This window comes from Saimiri boliviensis, chromosome 3 (genome assembly GCF_048565385.1).
Source record: "Saimiri boliviensis isolate mSaiBol1 chromosome 3, mSaiBol1.pri, whole genome shotgun sequence".
NCBI classification, from domain to species: Eukaryota; Metazoa; Chordata; class Mammalia; order Primates; family Cebidae; genus Saimiri; species Saimiri boliviensis.
Window position 1 is genome coordinate 93747444 of NC_133451.1, and position 17972 is coordinate 93765415.

The 17972-nt window shown below is 37.0% G+C and overlaps 1 protein-coding gene across 3 annotated transcripts in view; it reads right to left on the reverse strand.

The window, feature by feature from the left end:
* The window catches only part of PPP3CA (protein phosphatase 3 catalytic subunit alpha), a 317625-nt gene that overhangs the window by 8311 nt on the left and 291342 nt on the right, over positions 1–17972 (reverse strand). For all 3 annotated transcript variants that reach the window (XM_039468188.2, XM_039468189.2, XM_074396500.1), the window contains exons 11-12: positions 8790–8874; positions 493–590 (exon numbers count right to left, since the gene is read on the reverse strand). In XM_039468188.2, coding sequence (XP_039324122.1) covers positions 493–590; positions 8790–8874 — 183 coding nt within the window. The remainder of the gene's footprint in view (positions 1–492; positions 591–8789; positions 8875–17972) is intronic.

The window sequence follows — 17972 nt, forward strand, 5'->3', positions numbered from 1 at the left end:
CAGAGAAAACATACATGCGGCTCCCATTTTCCATTCAAGAGGATAATGAAATCATCTCCTTGAAATCTAGACTTACAGGTGTATTTTAGTGTTTGTGTATATATGTGTTAATCTCATACATGAAACAGCTAACTGGAACACTTATTAAAAATGTAATTAAAAAGTTGTTTTTAACAACTGACTGGCTCAAAGTCATCAGACCTATTGTGCATGTAGGCAACCTAAATGAGCTGTCCTATAGTTAGGCCTGAATACGTAGATTAACATGTGAATGAGGGAATGGGAAAAGGTGGAGTAAAGACCACATTCCAGAGAATGAGGGAGCTATTATGTTGGACACGACTGATCAAACTGATTGGGGTTTCAGCCCTTCTGCCAGCTGAGAAGAACTGAAGACCAAGACAGAGCTTAAATGAATGAATAAATCAGGGCTCTAATGACACAGCTGACTGCGATGCCCAGGCACAAAGTCATACCCATCGGCCTGCTTACCGCTTTGTAAGGTTTGCTTCCCTCCAGAAAGTACTCCACTGGGGAGCATGCCAGTCGGGGTCAAGCCTTTCAGCGTCAGCACACTCTCACTCTCTTCTCTGGAAGGCACAATGAGAAATGGCATTAACTTTTAATTTCTTTTGTGAAAAAGAAATGACTCAAAGGAAAAAAAAATGCATTAAGAACACACATCTCCCTCTATCCTGGTTCTCTGAAACTTTTTTTTTTTTTTTTAACATACTTTATTTTAATTTATTTCTATACTAGCAATGTTCCATGAACAATTGCTACAATAAATTAGAGAGGCTGAGTTTCTGAGTACTAAAGATAGAGAAAATCATTTTGATTTTGTAATCAGGCATCACAATACAAAGTTTTGTTGTGCATTCTGTATGTTAAAAGTGAGCCACGGAGAGTGCTGTTGTAAGTTTTTCAGCCAAGGCTCAGCCGAAGTAAGTGGAAGTGATTTGATCTGACAGAAACAAACAAACAAGCAAAAAAACCAAACCAGAGCATATGGGAGATTGGAAAAAAAATCTGATCTGTAGATTAGGGAATCCGGAATTATATTCGGGGACTTTTAGAAATTAAGGAATTTAGTAATTTAGACGTTACATAAAAAACACAAAATAATGGCAAGTAGCCAACAAACGTACTGGGAAAATTTCCCAGCTTTTTTTTGTCACCTTCCCTACTGATTTGCTAATATAAAATCATTTTCTTACTCAGCATGGCAATTGTTATACAATCAGTTTTAAGTACATCATTATTTCAATTATATGTATTAATTACTTGACACTATTACTCATGATTAATCATTTTGAATTGTTAAATCCTCATAATTAACCATGAAATAATAGTAACCACATAGCGATACTGAAATCCTACATAACCAGAAAAGTCTTTAAAATACAAATCGTATATATACACATATATACACACATACATATACTTGTGTGTATATATACATACACATACATATATATACAGGGAGAGAGTTTAGTATATAGAATTATCTACTCCAAATTTTTACAAAGGTGTCTCGCATGACTCAAACAGAATTCCTGAACTTCTCCCCAAACCTGCTGCTTCCACAATCTGTGTCAACTCAGAAATTAGCAATTCCATCTTTTAGTTACTTAAGAGTAAAGGATCACCCTTTAACTCTTTTTATCCTAATTCCATCAGCAAATATTAAGGGCTCTACCCTCAAAATATTTCTAGTATCTTACCATTTTTCACAAAGCTACTACCTCATCTCTTTGACAACAGTTTTGTTGAGATATAAGCTTGGCATGCAATTAACTTAAAGAATAGGATTCGATCGGTGGTCTTTAATATATTCACAGAGTTGTATAACCATCACCATAATCAATTTTAGAACATTCTCATTATCCCTCACACCCGATAAACAGTCACTCCCAACTTTCTTCACCCCTGTATAACTTCTATTCACCTTCTGTAGATTTGTTTCATTTGGACACTTCATATAAATAAAATCATATAAAATACAGTCTTCCGTGACTTCTCTCTTTTGCTCACCACCAGTATCACCTACCTGGACTGCAGCAGCCTTCCGAATGGTCTCTCTGCTCTGTCGGAGTCACACTCTCGCCCCCTCCTCCCACAGCTGTTCTCAGTATGGTAGCCAGGGTCAGCCTTTTCATACCTACGCCAAATCCTGTCACTTGTGTATTCAGAACTCTCTAATGGCTTCTCCTCTCCTGACAGGTGAAAGGCAGGTTCCACAAAGGCCTTAAAGAAACTAGTTACCTCACACTCTTCTGTTCTCACTCATCTCTTGGCTCACATTTCCTACCAAAGTCCACTTTCCTTAGACGTCCTCACACATACCCAGCACACTCCACTGAGGGGCGCTGCACTTTCTTTGTCATCCTCCTCCCCTGGCATCTGTGTGGTTCACTCCCACTCTGCCTTCTAATCATTGCTCCAATATCACCTCCTAAGCAAGGACTTCCTTGGAATACCATTTAAAATAATATTCCTGGATAACCGCCTGTAATCCCAGCCCTTCGGAAGGCTGAGGTGGGTAGATCACAAGGTCAGAAATTCAAGACCAGCCTGGCTAAGATAGTGAAACCCTGTCTCTTCCAAAAATACAAAAATTAGCCAGACATGGTGGCAGGAGCCTGTGATCCCAGCTACTTGGGAGGCTGAGGCAGGATAATCGCTTGAACCAGGGCGGCAGAGGTTGCAGTGAGCCAAGATTGAGCCACTGCAGTCCAGCATGGGCAACAGAGTGAGACTCCATCTCCCCCCACCCCAAAAAAAAAAAAAAATTCCCTTTCTCTACTCTTTCTCTCTTTGGCTATTTTATTTTTATCTAAGGCACTTACCACCCTGAAAAATGATACAGTGTGTTTACTTGCTTATTTTTGGTCTGCTGTTTACTCTATCCCCCTCCCACCCCCTGCTCACCCCAGCTAGACAAGCCTCATGAAAGCGGGGGTTCCTGTCTGCGTTAGTCACTGCTGCACCCACAGCACCCAGACTAGAACAGTGCCTGGTTCACAGCCCACATTTCAAAAATATTTGTAAAAAAGTAAAAGTTGAATGGAGAATGGAAATGTTAACCCATATTTTAGATGTCTGTATCCTTTACTGCAAAGTTTACTTAAAAATAATAGGTTTGAAAGAATTAATTATTGCTTATTTTCATACAGGTATTTCAAACTTTTTAAGTTTCTGTGGTCTGTCAAACCGCCAGAGGTCCCATGAAGAAATATACTGAATAATATGATTTGGGAAAATTGGGAGTATCTCTAAAGAATGAACACGATTTTTCTTTACATTCATATTCAAAATATGGCTTTTGCCTCATGAGTGATTATAATTCCTGCATATAGAATCTTGGTGTCAAATCCTGTATTCAAAACGGGACTCAGGCTGGGTTCAGTGGCTCACATCTGTATTTCCAGCACTTTGGGAGGCTGAGCTGGGCAGATCACTAATGACTGGGATGTTAGCCTGAGTGAGTGTGGCCCCCACAAAGATGTGATTTCCCAAAAAGATCTTTCTTTTTTTTTTTTTTTTTTGAGATGGAGTTTTGCTCTTGTTACCCAGGCTGGAGTGCAATGGCACAATCTCGGTTCACCACAACCTCCGCCTCCTGGGTTCAGGCAATTCTCCTGCCTCAGCTTCCTGAGTGGCTGGGATTACATGCACGCACCACCATGCACCACCAAACTCCAAGACAGGAGTTTGAGACCAGCATGGCCAACGTGGTGAAACCCTGTCTCTATTAAAAAATACATAAATTTTAGCTGGGTGTGGTGGTCTGTGCCTGTAATCATAGCTATTTGCGAGGCTAAGGCATGAGAACCGCTTTAACCTGGGAGACGGAGGTTGCAGTGAGCCGAGACTGTGCCACTGCACTCCAGCTAGGGCAACGAGTGAGACGGTCTCAAAAAAACCCCCAAAAACCAACAAACAAAAAAGCTCACCAAAAACATGGGACTCAACAAATAAAACAGTTACAACCCATAATGCTCTGAGAAAGCCAAGTAAATTATTAGTTTTTTAGCTACAAAAATTTTCTGGTAATCTGGAGTATTCTTTTTAATCTTCAAAATTTTGATTTTATACAAACAGTAGAAAGATCTTTTTGGGCCGGGCGCAGTGGCTCAAGCCTGTAATCCCAGCACTTTGGGAGGCTGAGGCGGGTGGATCACGAGGTCAAGAGATCGAGACCATCCTGGTCAACATGGTGAAACCCCGTCTCTACTAAAAAAAAAAAAATACAAAACATTAGCTGGGCATGGTGGTGCGTGCATGTAATCCCAGCCACTCAGGAAGCTGAGGCAGGAGAATTGCCTGAACCCAGGAGGCGGAGGTTGTGGTGAACCGAGATTGTGCCATTGCACTCCAGCCTGGGTAACAAGAGCAAAACTCCATCTCAAAAAAAAAAAAAAAAAAAAAAAAAAAGAAAGATCATTTTGGGAAATCACATCTTTGTGGGGGCCACACTCACTCAGGCTAACATCCCAGTCATTAGACTGAGGTTGGCACATTATTTAACTTTCTTGGGCTTTAGTTTCCTTATTAATGAAATTCCATCTGTAATTATAGGTTTTCTATGAGGATTAAATATTACACTGTATACAAAAACCTCAGCATAGAAGGCGTTCATTTTCCTTCCTTCCTTGCTCTGTTTTTCTTTCTCGTTCAACCACATTCCTTACTTTCCTTAATTGTGACTGCCATTCCTGCCTCACAAGGAGCCATGCCCTCAAAGGTTTCTAGCAGCTTCTTCATTTTTCAATTCCAACAATCTCTGCTGAGTTCTCATTCAAACTCGTATCTCTGCAGTAATTTTTTTCTGATGACCATGCTCTCTTTCCTGAAAGACTCTTTGCCCTAAGTGGTATAATGCATTTTTTTTCTGGTTCTCCTTCTCCTTCTCTGACATCTTCTCAGTTCCTAGGCTGATCTTTTCCCTCGGTCTCCAGACATGTGCTTTCTAATATGTAGGCCCCAGCTACATGTGACTGTTAACCACTTGAGACATGACTAGTCAAGATGTTCTGTAAGTGTAAAATACACACGAGACTTTGTACAAAACAATAGAAAATGTCCCTTTAATAAGTGTTATTGATCAAATGTCAAAATGATAAAATTTTGTATATTTGTGTTAAATAGACTATATTATAAAAATTAATAATCATTTATTTTGTTTCTGTTTCTACCCCTTTTACTGTGGTTTCTAGAAAATTTAAAATGACAGGTGTGGCTCACATTCTATTTCTGTTGGAAAGCAATGTTGTGAAGAATTCTTGCACCTCTTTCTCTCACCTATCACTGTTTCCTTTAGCAAGACCATCAGCTAATGCTGCTGCACACTTGTCTCTGTGTGGTTTACTTTTACGTGGGTATTACTAACTCTCACCTCTCTCGGAACCTCCAGGGCAGCATTTCCAAGTGCCTCTACATAAATGCTCTGCCAAAGTCAGCTCATCCTACTCTTCCTAATAAACACCTGTTAGATATTTAAATTGAAGAATACTTCCTCTTCCTTAGATAATAGCATCCTATCAATTGCATAGACTAGGACCTCTGTAGAACATTCTGGAATATTTCCTCTCTCCTATAACCTCTCACATAGGTAAGAGTTTGCATAGTCAGCAATGGAAATCTCTTCTGGCTAATCTTAACAGGAAAGAGATATATTAAAGGTATTAGAGAGCTCGCAGATCCAGAGAACTGGGCTTGGATGCTCTCTGGCTGGGAAGAGTAACAGGACCTGTCCACACTGTGGGGTTGGCTCCATTAAGGGCTTGGCAACAGCCAATGCCAGAGCTCATAGTACTGCTGTCTAGTTAGCTCCCCAAATGTTGATACGGATGCTCTTCCATTGTTGTGCCCTGAGATCCCACACCTGACAGGACAATTGCTGTCCTGCCTTGCTGCCTCCTCATGACGCTCAATTTGAAACAAAGCCTCATTTACCTGACTGGCGAATCCGAGGCAAGAGACTCGTATTTCATCTTCAAGGACTGCTGACAGACAGTTTTCTGGTTCTGGTTCCCTTATAACGTTGTAAATTTCCAAAATGTAAGGAACATGTTGGGCAAGTATATCTGACAAATTTGTGCCACAATCCGTATCACTGAATCACAATCTATCTTCCCACATTTCTTGTATTTGTCCTTTCCTTTGCATTTCTCCTGCCACAGCCTGGTTCAGCCTTTTGCTTGGATTACTTCAAAAGCTTCCTATTTTTTTTTTAATTTAAATTTTGTGTTATATGTCACCATGCTAGCCAATCTTCATATTGCTATTAACATATATAGTGAAACATGAGTTAGAGATGCCTCTAATCTCATGAAAGTTAATCGGATGACTACTGATTGCTGACAGACAAAAACTGAATACTTTAAAATGCTATTCAAAGCACTCAAGGATATGGATTTCAATACATTTTTGCCCTCCCTTTTAACTAGATTCCTTATTGACCTTCATGTCCTTTACTAGTCAGTCAATTTATATATTTAGAATTCATTACTAATATTGCTTAGAATTTATACTAGACTACATAGCATACCTTTGAGTAAGACTCTCATTAGTGTTGCTCCCAAAATTAGTGAGTTTGGACACTCTCCTTAGCCTCTCTCAGATTCAATTTCCTTGCAGTAAAGTCACCATGACCTTGCAAGCTTCCTGTGTTGATTATTGTCAAATGTGCATAACATGGGGCATGGACCTGGCACTTAGCAAGTGCCCCATAAAAGGAGGCCAGTGATGTTCCTCTTAGGATTGTTCTATTTCCACTTCCAGGAATGCCTTCACCACAATTCTTCATGTCCTGGAATCCAGCCTGTCCTTCATAGCCCTCCTCCAATGTTAACTTCTTTATGAATATTCCAGTCAGGAAACACAGGTTTCCTTCCTGCCTAATGCCACAGCAGGATATCTATTCATGTAGTTAGCACACACTTTATTTTCTTACTCTAGTTTATTATCTCTCTGGTTGGCATTCCAGTTTGGTATCTAGATTGCCTAATTCAGTGCTTGGTATACATTTAATGCTCAATCATTATCTACTAAGCTTAACTTACTTTTTTTTCTGGATAGGATTTCTCTATATTCTACATATGTGCTATGGATGCTTTTATTATAGAAAAACAGTAATAGATAGCTTGCTTTTATTTTCTGCTAACATGCAATTTTAAGTCAAGTCACTGATCCCTGGGTTCAAATAGTCCATTTATCATGGGGTAGCCCATCAAAATTCTAGAGCTATTTTTACTTTTCCACATAGAGACTTCAGACAGAATCATAAGAGCATTATTGGTAAATCTGAGGCACAATACATAGGCAAGTGTTTACTCAGAGTTCCAATTGAGCTTAGAACCTTCATTTCCTCCTTTCTTCCCACAGAACATTTTTCTAGCCATAGAGGCCTTCTTGTGGTCCTCAAAACTGCCAGCGTTGTCTTTACTTCAGTATCTTTGCACTTGCTAATCTCTTTGCCGTGAACTGCCTTACCCCATTTCTTCATGAAGGTCACCCATGCTTGCCCAAATACCATTACTCAGAAAGTTTTTTGTTGACCACACAAAGTAGAGCAAGTGGGAGATAAAGAACTTTTATCTCCCACTTGCTCTATCTCTATATTGCTTTATTTCTTTTCTCCATGGTATACATAATCAATGCTTTAAGTTTTACTATATTTACTTATGGCATGAATGAATAAGCCCTGAAAATGTAGCAGAAACATAGAGCAATAGAGCAAAGGCAGCCTCATTCAGTAATTGAAGGGAGCAATGATGCTCTATTTTCAGCCTGAACACGGCTTGTCGTGATTGTGCTGGCTACCAGAGAGTTCTCACTGCCTTTGATGTGGTGACTCCGAGACCACTGGATGAAAAGGACAATGCTTTTCATCCTTCTCATAGCTCCCTCTTTTGGCACCAAGTCATTCAGTTACTCTGTAGTGACTGTACCAGGAGGAGGACAGAAATAGCAAGAGGAGGAATCAAAAGAGCCAGTGTCGATACTCTACTGGAAGGCGCTGAGGCAAAAATTCAGCAAAACATTAGATCATTAAATTATCCAATTGTAGATATACTATTTCCCAAGGTGTTCCTATTTACTTATCAATATGTATTATTTTGAGTTGACTGTATACCCCTTACGTGTAAATATATCATATTTTAAAGTAATCTTCTGAAGAGAAATATGTTAGATTGTATTATCTAGAAATAACTGAGTTTCCTTTATGAAAATATTTGTTTTCTAATAATATGATTCATGATCTATTTACAAGATATACTACTATATGGAAATTGAAACATTAGTATTTTTTTCTCTCAATAATTAGAATAATATAGGTTCACATGAATAGCTTTATGGCTGATGCTTATTTCCTAGAAATCTAGTGAAATGTATTTGATAAACAGATCTTTCACCACAGAACTAGAATGAAAAACAAAACAAAAAAAAATTACAATAGCTTTTCCTGTTTCATAAGATGTTCAACCTATTGTGAAATCAATGTTTTAAAGTCTTATACCAAATAGAGGAATAAAATGTGATGCAATTCATTTGGAGACTTTCTTAACAGAAATAATTTAGTAGATTGCAATTTAACTAAAATAATGAGAAACTGACAATTTCTATATTTAATATTCTTCCTTTAATTTTTAATTTAAAAGTAAAAAAAATGAAAGGCAAATATTCACTAGTAAAATATTTAAATTATCAGATGAAAGTATTAAAATATTTATTAGTGACACATAATAAAATTTGAGACAGAAACAGAGGATGAACGCACCCACCTGAGCACTGAGAACACTCTGGCCATTTTGCCTATTGCTCGGATCTTGTTCCTTATCACCTCCTTCCGGGCTGCAGCTGTTGCACCTGTATTTTAAAACAGAGTTCAATGGTCAGGAATTTTTTTATCTAATTGCAGTTATTTTACAAGTTTATACATACAACAGACTCCACTAAGCCAAATGTTTTTTCCCTCAAGAGGATTTATCTGTAAATCAAATTTGAAAATTTAAGCTCTTGGCCACCAATACTAGGATGTGATTTTTAAGAGGTTCCCGGAGTGTCAAAGAAAAACTTTTGAGATATCCAAGGGGGAGGTAAATAAGAAGCTAACTGGAAAATCACAGAGCAGATAGGGGTAGGTTCCTATTCTCTTCTAATTGAGTTTCCCTTTCTCTTCTGCTTATACAAAGACAGCATGAGTTTCGGGGAAGAGTTAAGTGCCTTATCAATCTTCTATTCATTTGCAGTCTCCAGGCTGGGAAAACTGCTTTAGGAAACTGCTTTTCCAAAAGTTCTCTTTTGATGTGATTAAACTAGGAAGCCTCTCAACTCCCTATATGCCTTGCAACATCACTCATAATTATTTGATGATCTTTGTTTTAGCATCTGATATTCTTTCATCTTCTGGTTGGTTCATGGGTTCTAGAGAAAAAAGTAGAGAACTGCTAAATTGGATTTAGTGAGAGATAATGGTACCATGGTTTGCATTTTAGTACTATTATTTTTAAAGTTATGCACAGTTTTCCTGAGTAAGTTTTATCACTTATTATATTTTCCAAATTAAAAAAAAATTATTACATAGTTTATTGTTACAAATAAATGTATTTTTTAAAATGTTTTAAAATAATACTTTAATGAAGCCATTTTATTTTTCTTTATTCCCGAGGTATATTTGAAGAAGTATAAAACAAATAAAATACCTCTCAAGATTTCTTTTTTTAAGATGGGGGCTCACTCGGTTGCCCAGGCTGGAGTGTACTGGTGTGATCTCTGCTCACTGCAACCTCCGCCTCCCAGGTTCAAGTGATTCTCCTGCCTCAACCTCCTAAGTAGCGGGTACTACAGGCATGTGCCCTCACGCCCAGCTAATTTTTTTTTTTTTTTTGTATTTTTAGTAGAAACAGGATTTCACCATGTTAGTCAGACTGGTTTCTAACTCCTGACCTCAAATGAACCGCCTGCCTTGGCCTCCCAAAGTGTTGGGCTTACAGGCATGAGACACTGGGCCCAACCAAGATTTTTATAATCCAAGGTAAAATGGATAAGCTATGCTTTTTATACATTATGTGGGATTTTATGGAAAGTGTTAACACAAACAGATAATCTTTCTAATTCTACTGCCTCTAATAGATATACAACAGAATATTCTTTTCAAATAATATCAGAAATGTTCCTGATTCAAATGAATAGTTTGAGTCAGTAATTTGCTCAGGGACTGTAGTCTATAATGATAACTGGTATGTGTTTTGGTCTTTTATTATTATATATGATAACAGCAAGCCTTCACAGGTTTTTGAAAGAAAGATTTCTACTGTTTCCCTTAGAGGGCTTTTATGAACGCAATTTGGAATCTTGTTGATTGTAAGGGTCAAACAATCCATACGAGAAAGAAAACTTGTACCAACAGGTACAGTTTTGAAATGGCTACAGAAAAGGCCTTTGTTTTTCTTCTCCACTCCAAGAAAGTGAAAACATAATGGATCACGTTCTTTGCTTGGGTAGGTAATCTTTCAGAGGTGATGCTAACACAAACCCATCTCATAGGTGCATGGGTGTTCGCCAGAGGGTGTGTGAAAACCAGCAAGCTGGCTTCCTCCCACTTTCCCTCTGACCTGAAAGCCTACAATTATGTTCACTTCTTCCTCTTTTATGGCAACTACACCATGGCAGGCGCCTTCCAACATATCCAATGGGCAGGACTTCTTATTGCCAGCTGTTCTACCTGCAAATGGATGGAGTAAGTTTCCATTCATGTGGGTGAGAGCTGTTCTCCAATCTAGCTATTCTGATAATTAAGCAAAACCATGGGTTCTCATTCACTATAAGTTCCTTGAATTATTAATTAGTCTCTTGCCCAGAACACTGGAGAGGAAAACAGGGTGTGTGCAGGACTCCTGCCTCTAAATGTATTCTGATTTAATAACAATATTTATTGTCTATGATTTGGAATTAAGATTTCACAGCAAACTCTGCTCTAGAGACCACCTAAAACTGAATTCTCTGTGCTTGGATTTTAGATGATTAATGAACAAGAGACCATTAAAAGACTGTTTTTTTTTTTTTTTTTTTTTAAAGTGTTATCGTAAATAGTCCCCTTAGGGTGGTCTCCGCATATATATATATATATGTTTCATTTACTCCATTCAATGATGCTTTCAGTCTAACACTGTCCTATTCCCCACCTCAACTGACCTGTGAACTCAGGGGTCACGATGTGTTAAGTAAGGGTAAAGATTCTGGCCCTCTCCAATAAACAATACAGCCAGATCATGAATCAATCCAGTGAAAACAAAGAATGGAAATTGTAGGAGAGCTCCAAAATTGGTCACTGTATTTAGAAGCACAACAAGAAAAGCAGCAAGAAATGGTTGTCTAGAAATAAAATTTCATGTATTTAAGTGAAGTGAGAAGGGGAACACATAAAATCAATTAAGTTAAAAATATATGTGAATAATAATCTCACAGAACATTTCTGATAAATGACTTATAAAAATCATAACTAGAGCAATGAAAAGTAAGAAACTAAGTTGGAAAAGGAGGGAAATAAATTATGTAGAGCTGTGCTTCTTAGTTTGGTGTAAGCTAATAATCAGAAAAATGCTCAAATACATACTAAATTTTAAATGTAAAACGCACATTCTCACAGAGTCAATACGCTATTCCTTGTATTTTCAGATAAAATGGATGATTAGAGAGCACATAACAGATATTCTACTCTATGTATATGTAGCTGTGCTCCCCATAAATAGTGAATCACAACACACTCTAGCACTTTTCTTTCTTTTTTTTTTTTTGAGACAGAGTCTCACTGTGTTGTCCAGGCTGGAGTGCAGTGGCGTAATCTCAGTGTACTGCAACCTCTGCCTCCTGGATTTAAGCAATTCACTGCTTCAGTCTCCCAAGTTGGTGGAATTACAGGTACCAGCCACCACGCCTGGTTAATTTTTGTATTTTTAGTAGAGATGGGGTTTCATCATCTTGGCCAGGCTGGTCTTGAACTCCTGACCTCACGATCCACCCACCTCAGCCTCCCAGAGTGCTGGGATTACAAGCATGAGCCACCGCGCCTTACCCCAACTCTAGCACTTTTCTTTTTTCTTTTTTTTTTTTGAGACGGAGTTTCGCTCTTGCTGCCCAGGCTGGAGTGCAATGGCGCGATCTCGGCTCACCGTAACCTCTGCCTCCTGGGTTCAGGCAATTCTCCTGCCTCAGCCTCCTGAGTAGCTGGGATTACAGGCACACACCACCATGCCCAGCTGATTTTTTGTATTTTTAGTAGTGACGGGGTTTCACCATGCTGACCAGGATGGTCTCGATCTCTTGACCTTGGGACCCACCCGCCTCGACCTCCCAAAGTGCTGGGATTACAGGCGTGAGCCACTGCGCCCGGCTCTAGCACTTTCCTTAATGAAGAAAAGACTCTCTTTAAAACATTTCTCAATAACCCAGATAATGAGTTTTATTATCCCTCTTATAAAATTGGAATATGTTTACACAAAAAGTCAAATAACCTGACCACAGATAGTAAGAAGAGACATTATTCTCTGAATGTTTTATCCTGAAAAGTACCTTCAATCTCTTCCATATAATCAAAATAAAAATTAGCTCCAACCCCACATTTATAATCTCACAAAGATTTAAAGTATAAAAATAAAATATCTGGATTGATATGTAAGTCAATCTAAAGGAGCTGACCAACAGCAGGAGAGAATTCAGTTCAGATGTAAATGTTCTGGTATACTAGACTTAGTATTACTATTCCAGGTTTTCAGTATTTTCCAGAGATCATTAAAACTCTTTTTCAAAATCTTATTCCAGTCCAAATCCTCACAGTCCACAATTAAATAGAAAGATCAAGAATAAGTACATGTTTTTCAGAATTTTACTACCTGAAACATGCAAAGATAATGTCCTATTAAACATTCTCGGTACTGCTCTGTTTATGAAAATGTACCACAGTAGCTCATATTAAAATTCAGTATATTAAATAATGAAGACACATAGAATACATTTTACATGAAAACTGTGGAAATTTCTTTCCACTGAAAAAATATATAATCACTTATTTCAACTTGGAAGTCCAAAACTGAAAGGTAGCATTTCATAGGTTAGAAAAAAATAGTAATTTTAAGTGAAATTTCATTTTGTATTTCTATTCAAATAATATTAACTTCTTTTTTTGGCCATTCAAATAATTCAATATTATTTGAATGAATATTCAAATAATATTCATTTCAACTTTTTGAATTTTGATATTCTTTTATGCCTGGGGTATCATGCTACTATTTCCAAAATCTAAGCAACCCTGCAAACTCAATTTTCTTCAACATGAGGGAGGCTACTATACAGATCAAGGGGATCTTTAAAGATTTGCTTTAAATATGTGTCCTTCTTGCCCTTAACTTTGCACCTTGCTGACTTCTCATTAAGTTTTAAGATATCTCTCTGGCAAGTGGCCTTCTAAGTGAGTGTTGCAACCCCACAGGATAGATTTCAGCCTCACAAAGGAACTGGAGAAAGGCATTTGCACTGTGGGAGTGGAGGGTGGGGGCAAGTGCTTGGCTGAAGAGAGATTTTTACCACCTGGGGTATCTGCCACACATTACATATGTTGACTCTGACTTCCAGCTCAGTTACCACTGTGGAGCTACTACTGTGAATTCCTCAGTTACACCTGAATTAGTGGTATGCAGCAAGTGCTATGTAGCGTACATATTACTATCCAAACCATTCCTTCATCAAATATTCTTGTGACTACTTTACTAGATAGTCTGCCAAGTGCTAGCAACAGAAATATGAATGAGACATTGGCTCTGCTTTCGGAGATCATGTGAACAACAGACCATGACAAATATCATACTGAAAGTAGCAGTGGGGTACTGGAACTAGCTTCTGTCAGCTGGTAAGAGGATACTAGTGTATCCTTTCTTAACTCCATGGTCAGTAATTTCATGTTGGTAGCTTCAAGTCAGCTGTGCGAGAAACATTTATACCACGAAACTCTGCAAATGCTACAAACCGGGGCCATTTTCCGTGGGAGGACAGGTGCAAACTACTTAAAGGTACAAGAAAAATTTTTCAATGAAATGGTGACAGTCAAGGATCTTGAAGGATAAATAAGCACCAAAAAGAAAGAAGAATGACATTCTCTATAGAGATTTTTTAAAAGTGTGAAGGCAGCATTATTCCACATTATTGTCAGATGACAGGTAAGAAGTTTGATGTTAATCAAGTTTGAGTACACTTGGATGAAGGTAGGGTGGGAAAGAAGCAGGAAATGCCTGGGCTAAACTCTAAAGGCTTTAGCATAGCACCTGCAGACAAGAAATTTAGATATTAGCATATGTGCAAGAGATAAATAAAACTTACTTTGCCAGATACCAAAAAAGAAACAGTTGGATTGCTGGGTGAGTAGAGGCAGATACGTGACAAAGCAAATACAGCCAATTATTAGCTACAGAAAGTTAAGTGATGAGTATCTGGGTACTGACCATATAGTTCTTCAAACCTTCCTGTACGTTTAAAACATTTTGTAATAAAATGTCAAAAAAATGAAACTTGGAAGAAATCTGGTTTTATGGAGAAAGAAAAATAGCAGCTTTGAGAAAAGAAGTCTCTATGTCCTGCCCTGCCCTTCCTTTATGTAATAGGGGAGGATGCATGAGCTTGCTCAAAAAGGCAATGAAGACTTCTCACTGCAGTTAGATTCTCCCCATCTCTCTTTTCCACCAAATCCAGGCGAAAACTGAACTGGTAAGATTTTGTTTTAAAAGTTTAATCCAACAGATTCTTATTAGTTGTAACACATTTTTACAACTGTAAAAAAATTATACTTAAATTCTTCTGAAAAGAAATATTTTTACATTAGAATGTGAAAAAACTGCTTTAAAAATTTTTTATTCTTATTGAGTTGTATTTCAGTTGATAGAAACACTAGCAGGCCTTTCCCAATTCAGCAGTATACTGGCCATAAGCCTGCTGTTTAGGCTTCCTTTCTTTACAGGACATTTAACTAATACAAGGGTATCCATAGCATATGTATTTAAATGAAATATGAAAAAAGTATATTTATACTAAAACATTTTATATGTTTTAAAAGGAAAGATATGTTTTTAAAATCATATTTTGCTGGTAGACTTCAAATGTTTTGAAACTTTAATCTAAATTATGAGAAAAAAATAATATTTTTTCAACACTAACTTCTTCCAAATTTGTTGAAACTTAACAAAGTTCATTCTCTATTCTACTTGAAAGTAAATTTTTTATCATGGATCAATATTATTAAACAAAGTATCAATGTTTCTTCAGATTTTATTTTTTGCCAAATAGAGCAGTCACTGAATTTGAATAAAAGCTCTTAATGAAATGAAGCATAAGGTGTTGAGATCATTAATATCTTTTGTTATGCTATATTAAAGATAAAAATGGGTTTGGTGTCCATTCAAAATCGGCACCTTTGAAACAGAAGATATAATGCATAAGACAGAACAGACTTCAGATACCTCTAAGAAACTTGCATAATTAGTTTTTATAGCTTTTTATAGATGATGAAATTATGAATATAAAGACTGTCTTCTTTGGGAAAATACATGTCCAACATTTGAAGTAATTCCCAAACTTTATCTGGTCTTTTTCTTTCCTGACCTAACTTAGCAATAACAAATCTTGAGCTCGTATATCCCAGCAAAGAGATGTCACATGCAGAAGTTAATTTAGATATCTAACCAGCTTTGGCATTGGCTATGAACTGTGACAAATGTTTCAGTACATTTTTCTATACCACCAAACACCTGAGTCCTAGATTTAAAAAAGCACCATAAGCAATGGAAAACCGTTTACTCTGATGGAATGGCTTCAAAACTGTAGCCTTTACAATTTCTAATCATGTAGCTACAAAATAATATCCCCAAAGAATACTATTCCCATTTCATGTTTAAATAGTTTAAATAATGTTGTAAACATTATGAGACTAAAATGCAATAGCTATATTACTCTGTTACACATGGCATGTAAGTAACACAGCATTTTGAGTTGCACTATCATTCATTTTAAAGTCCATGAATAAAATTCTCATTGATATTTAAAAATCCTGTTATTCTTTTTCTCTTTGAAATTGTAGTTTCGCTTTCATTTCCCCAATTTTACTCCAATGCATTATAAATTTACACTTTAAAACACACTAAGCTTTTCCAATGTCCCTTTTCTTTGTGCTCCAGAGGTTTTTATAGCTTAAGGAAATATTCATAGCGACTATGTTTAGGGAGGCCTGTGCCTTTCTGTTAAAATGGAAAAAGGGCATTTGAGAAAGAAGAGGCGGGAAGGAAAGCTCTAAGAAGGCCTCCAGTCAAGGTGCCTTCTCTAGCTGATCACTTATAAGAAAATAAGACTTGCAGAGGCTGAGGATGTGAAAATGGATTCCCTTTAACTCCCCTTGAAATGTCTTGGGGTAATCCCAACAGTACAGATATTCTAGACCAAAGACTACTGTTCTATCAAGACTTAGATTACTCCATTTCTAGAGCTGACAGCTGTTGGAAGAGCTCCTTGAGTAGCCATAAACCTGGAGATCCTGCACTGTTCATCTACTTTAGGTCAGCACAGGTTAAAGTGAATCCAGAGATTGTTAGGTGCTTTCTCTCACACACACAAAAGGCCATATGTATGCTTATATAGGTTAGTATTTTGAGCAAAAGCAAAACACATTCAGGACAACAAATTTTAAAAATCTGGTAAAAATTCATCTTTTTGGAGATTAAAGATGAAAATATTTGGAATATCTTTGTAACATGCATTCTCACTCTATTAACCATCCCTCCCATAGGTCATAAAACTGGAACATAATGTCCACTCACTCCAGATCACTCTAAAGCACACATTCTGAATTTCTTCCATATGTTTTTTAACTTGGCTACAATCTCAGTATATATTAAGAGCCTGCAATGAATGGTGTGATATTTGACAAAAGACTATTCTGCCTTATATTCTACTTCGAATGCAATATAAGAGCCTTTAAAATATAATTTTCAAAAAGGTTTTCCTCTGTAATGGATTTTAAGGGTGTAATGGATTTTACGGAAGGCCAGAAGAGCCCAGACTAGTTTTTTCTACACCTCTCTTGTCATAAAACATAACCAAATTCTTTGGCTAGGAAGTCGTAAAAATGGACAGACTACTCCCAAATGTCTAAGTACTGTCATTATTTGGTCATGTTCTGTTTAATTAAGTTACTTTCATTTCCAAAATCTAATTTGATTCCATGCATTTTTGTGCTCTAAGATGATGTGTTCCATTTGTTTAATGACTCCTTGGTTGAGTCGCAGAAGCTGACTATTAGCAGAATTCTAACTGGGTGAAAACAAAAGACTTTACAGTAGATTAGGAACCTCCCAGTGATTTTTTTCAAGAAATTGTTACATATTAAGCTCATGCTTTATAAAGGATATTGCCTTTTTAAAAAATATATTTACCAAGGAAGCAATTAATAGCCATAAAATCTGACTTGGATCAACCCCTTTATAATGACAAAAACACATCAATCTTATAAAGTAACAACAGAAAATAAAAACAAAAAGCAATAAATCTAAATTTAATAACGTCGATTTATTGTCTAAAAGGGAAGCAATCATCATGCTTGGATGTCTAATCGAAGATTGCTCTTTATGTAAATAAAGATATAACTGTTTAATAGGTATTTATTGAGGACATAACTGTGCATATGTAATAAGCGCTGGTAGAAGTCATTCAGACTAGAACTTAATTCTAGACCCATATGGATTTATACATTTATCTAATACTAGAATGACATTTACATGTTTTTGCTGCAATGATATAAAGTGCAGGACATATGTTTTACCTTAGATAAAAAGTTAATTTGAGTACCACTTGACAGCATAATAAAAAGCAGACAGAAAGAAAGAAGTAATACAGCTCCTTCATCTGACAGTGGAGAATGGCTGAGGCAC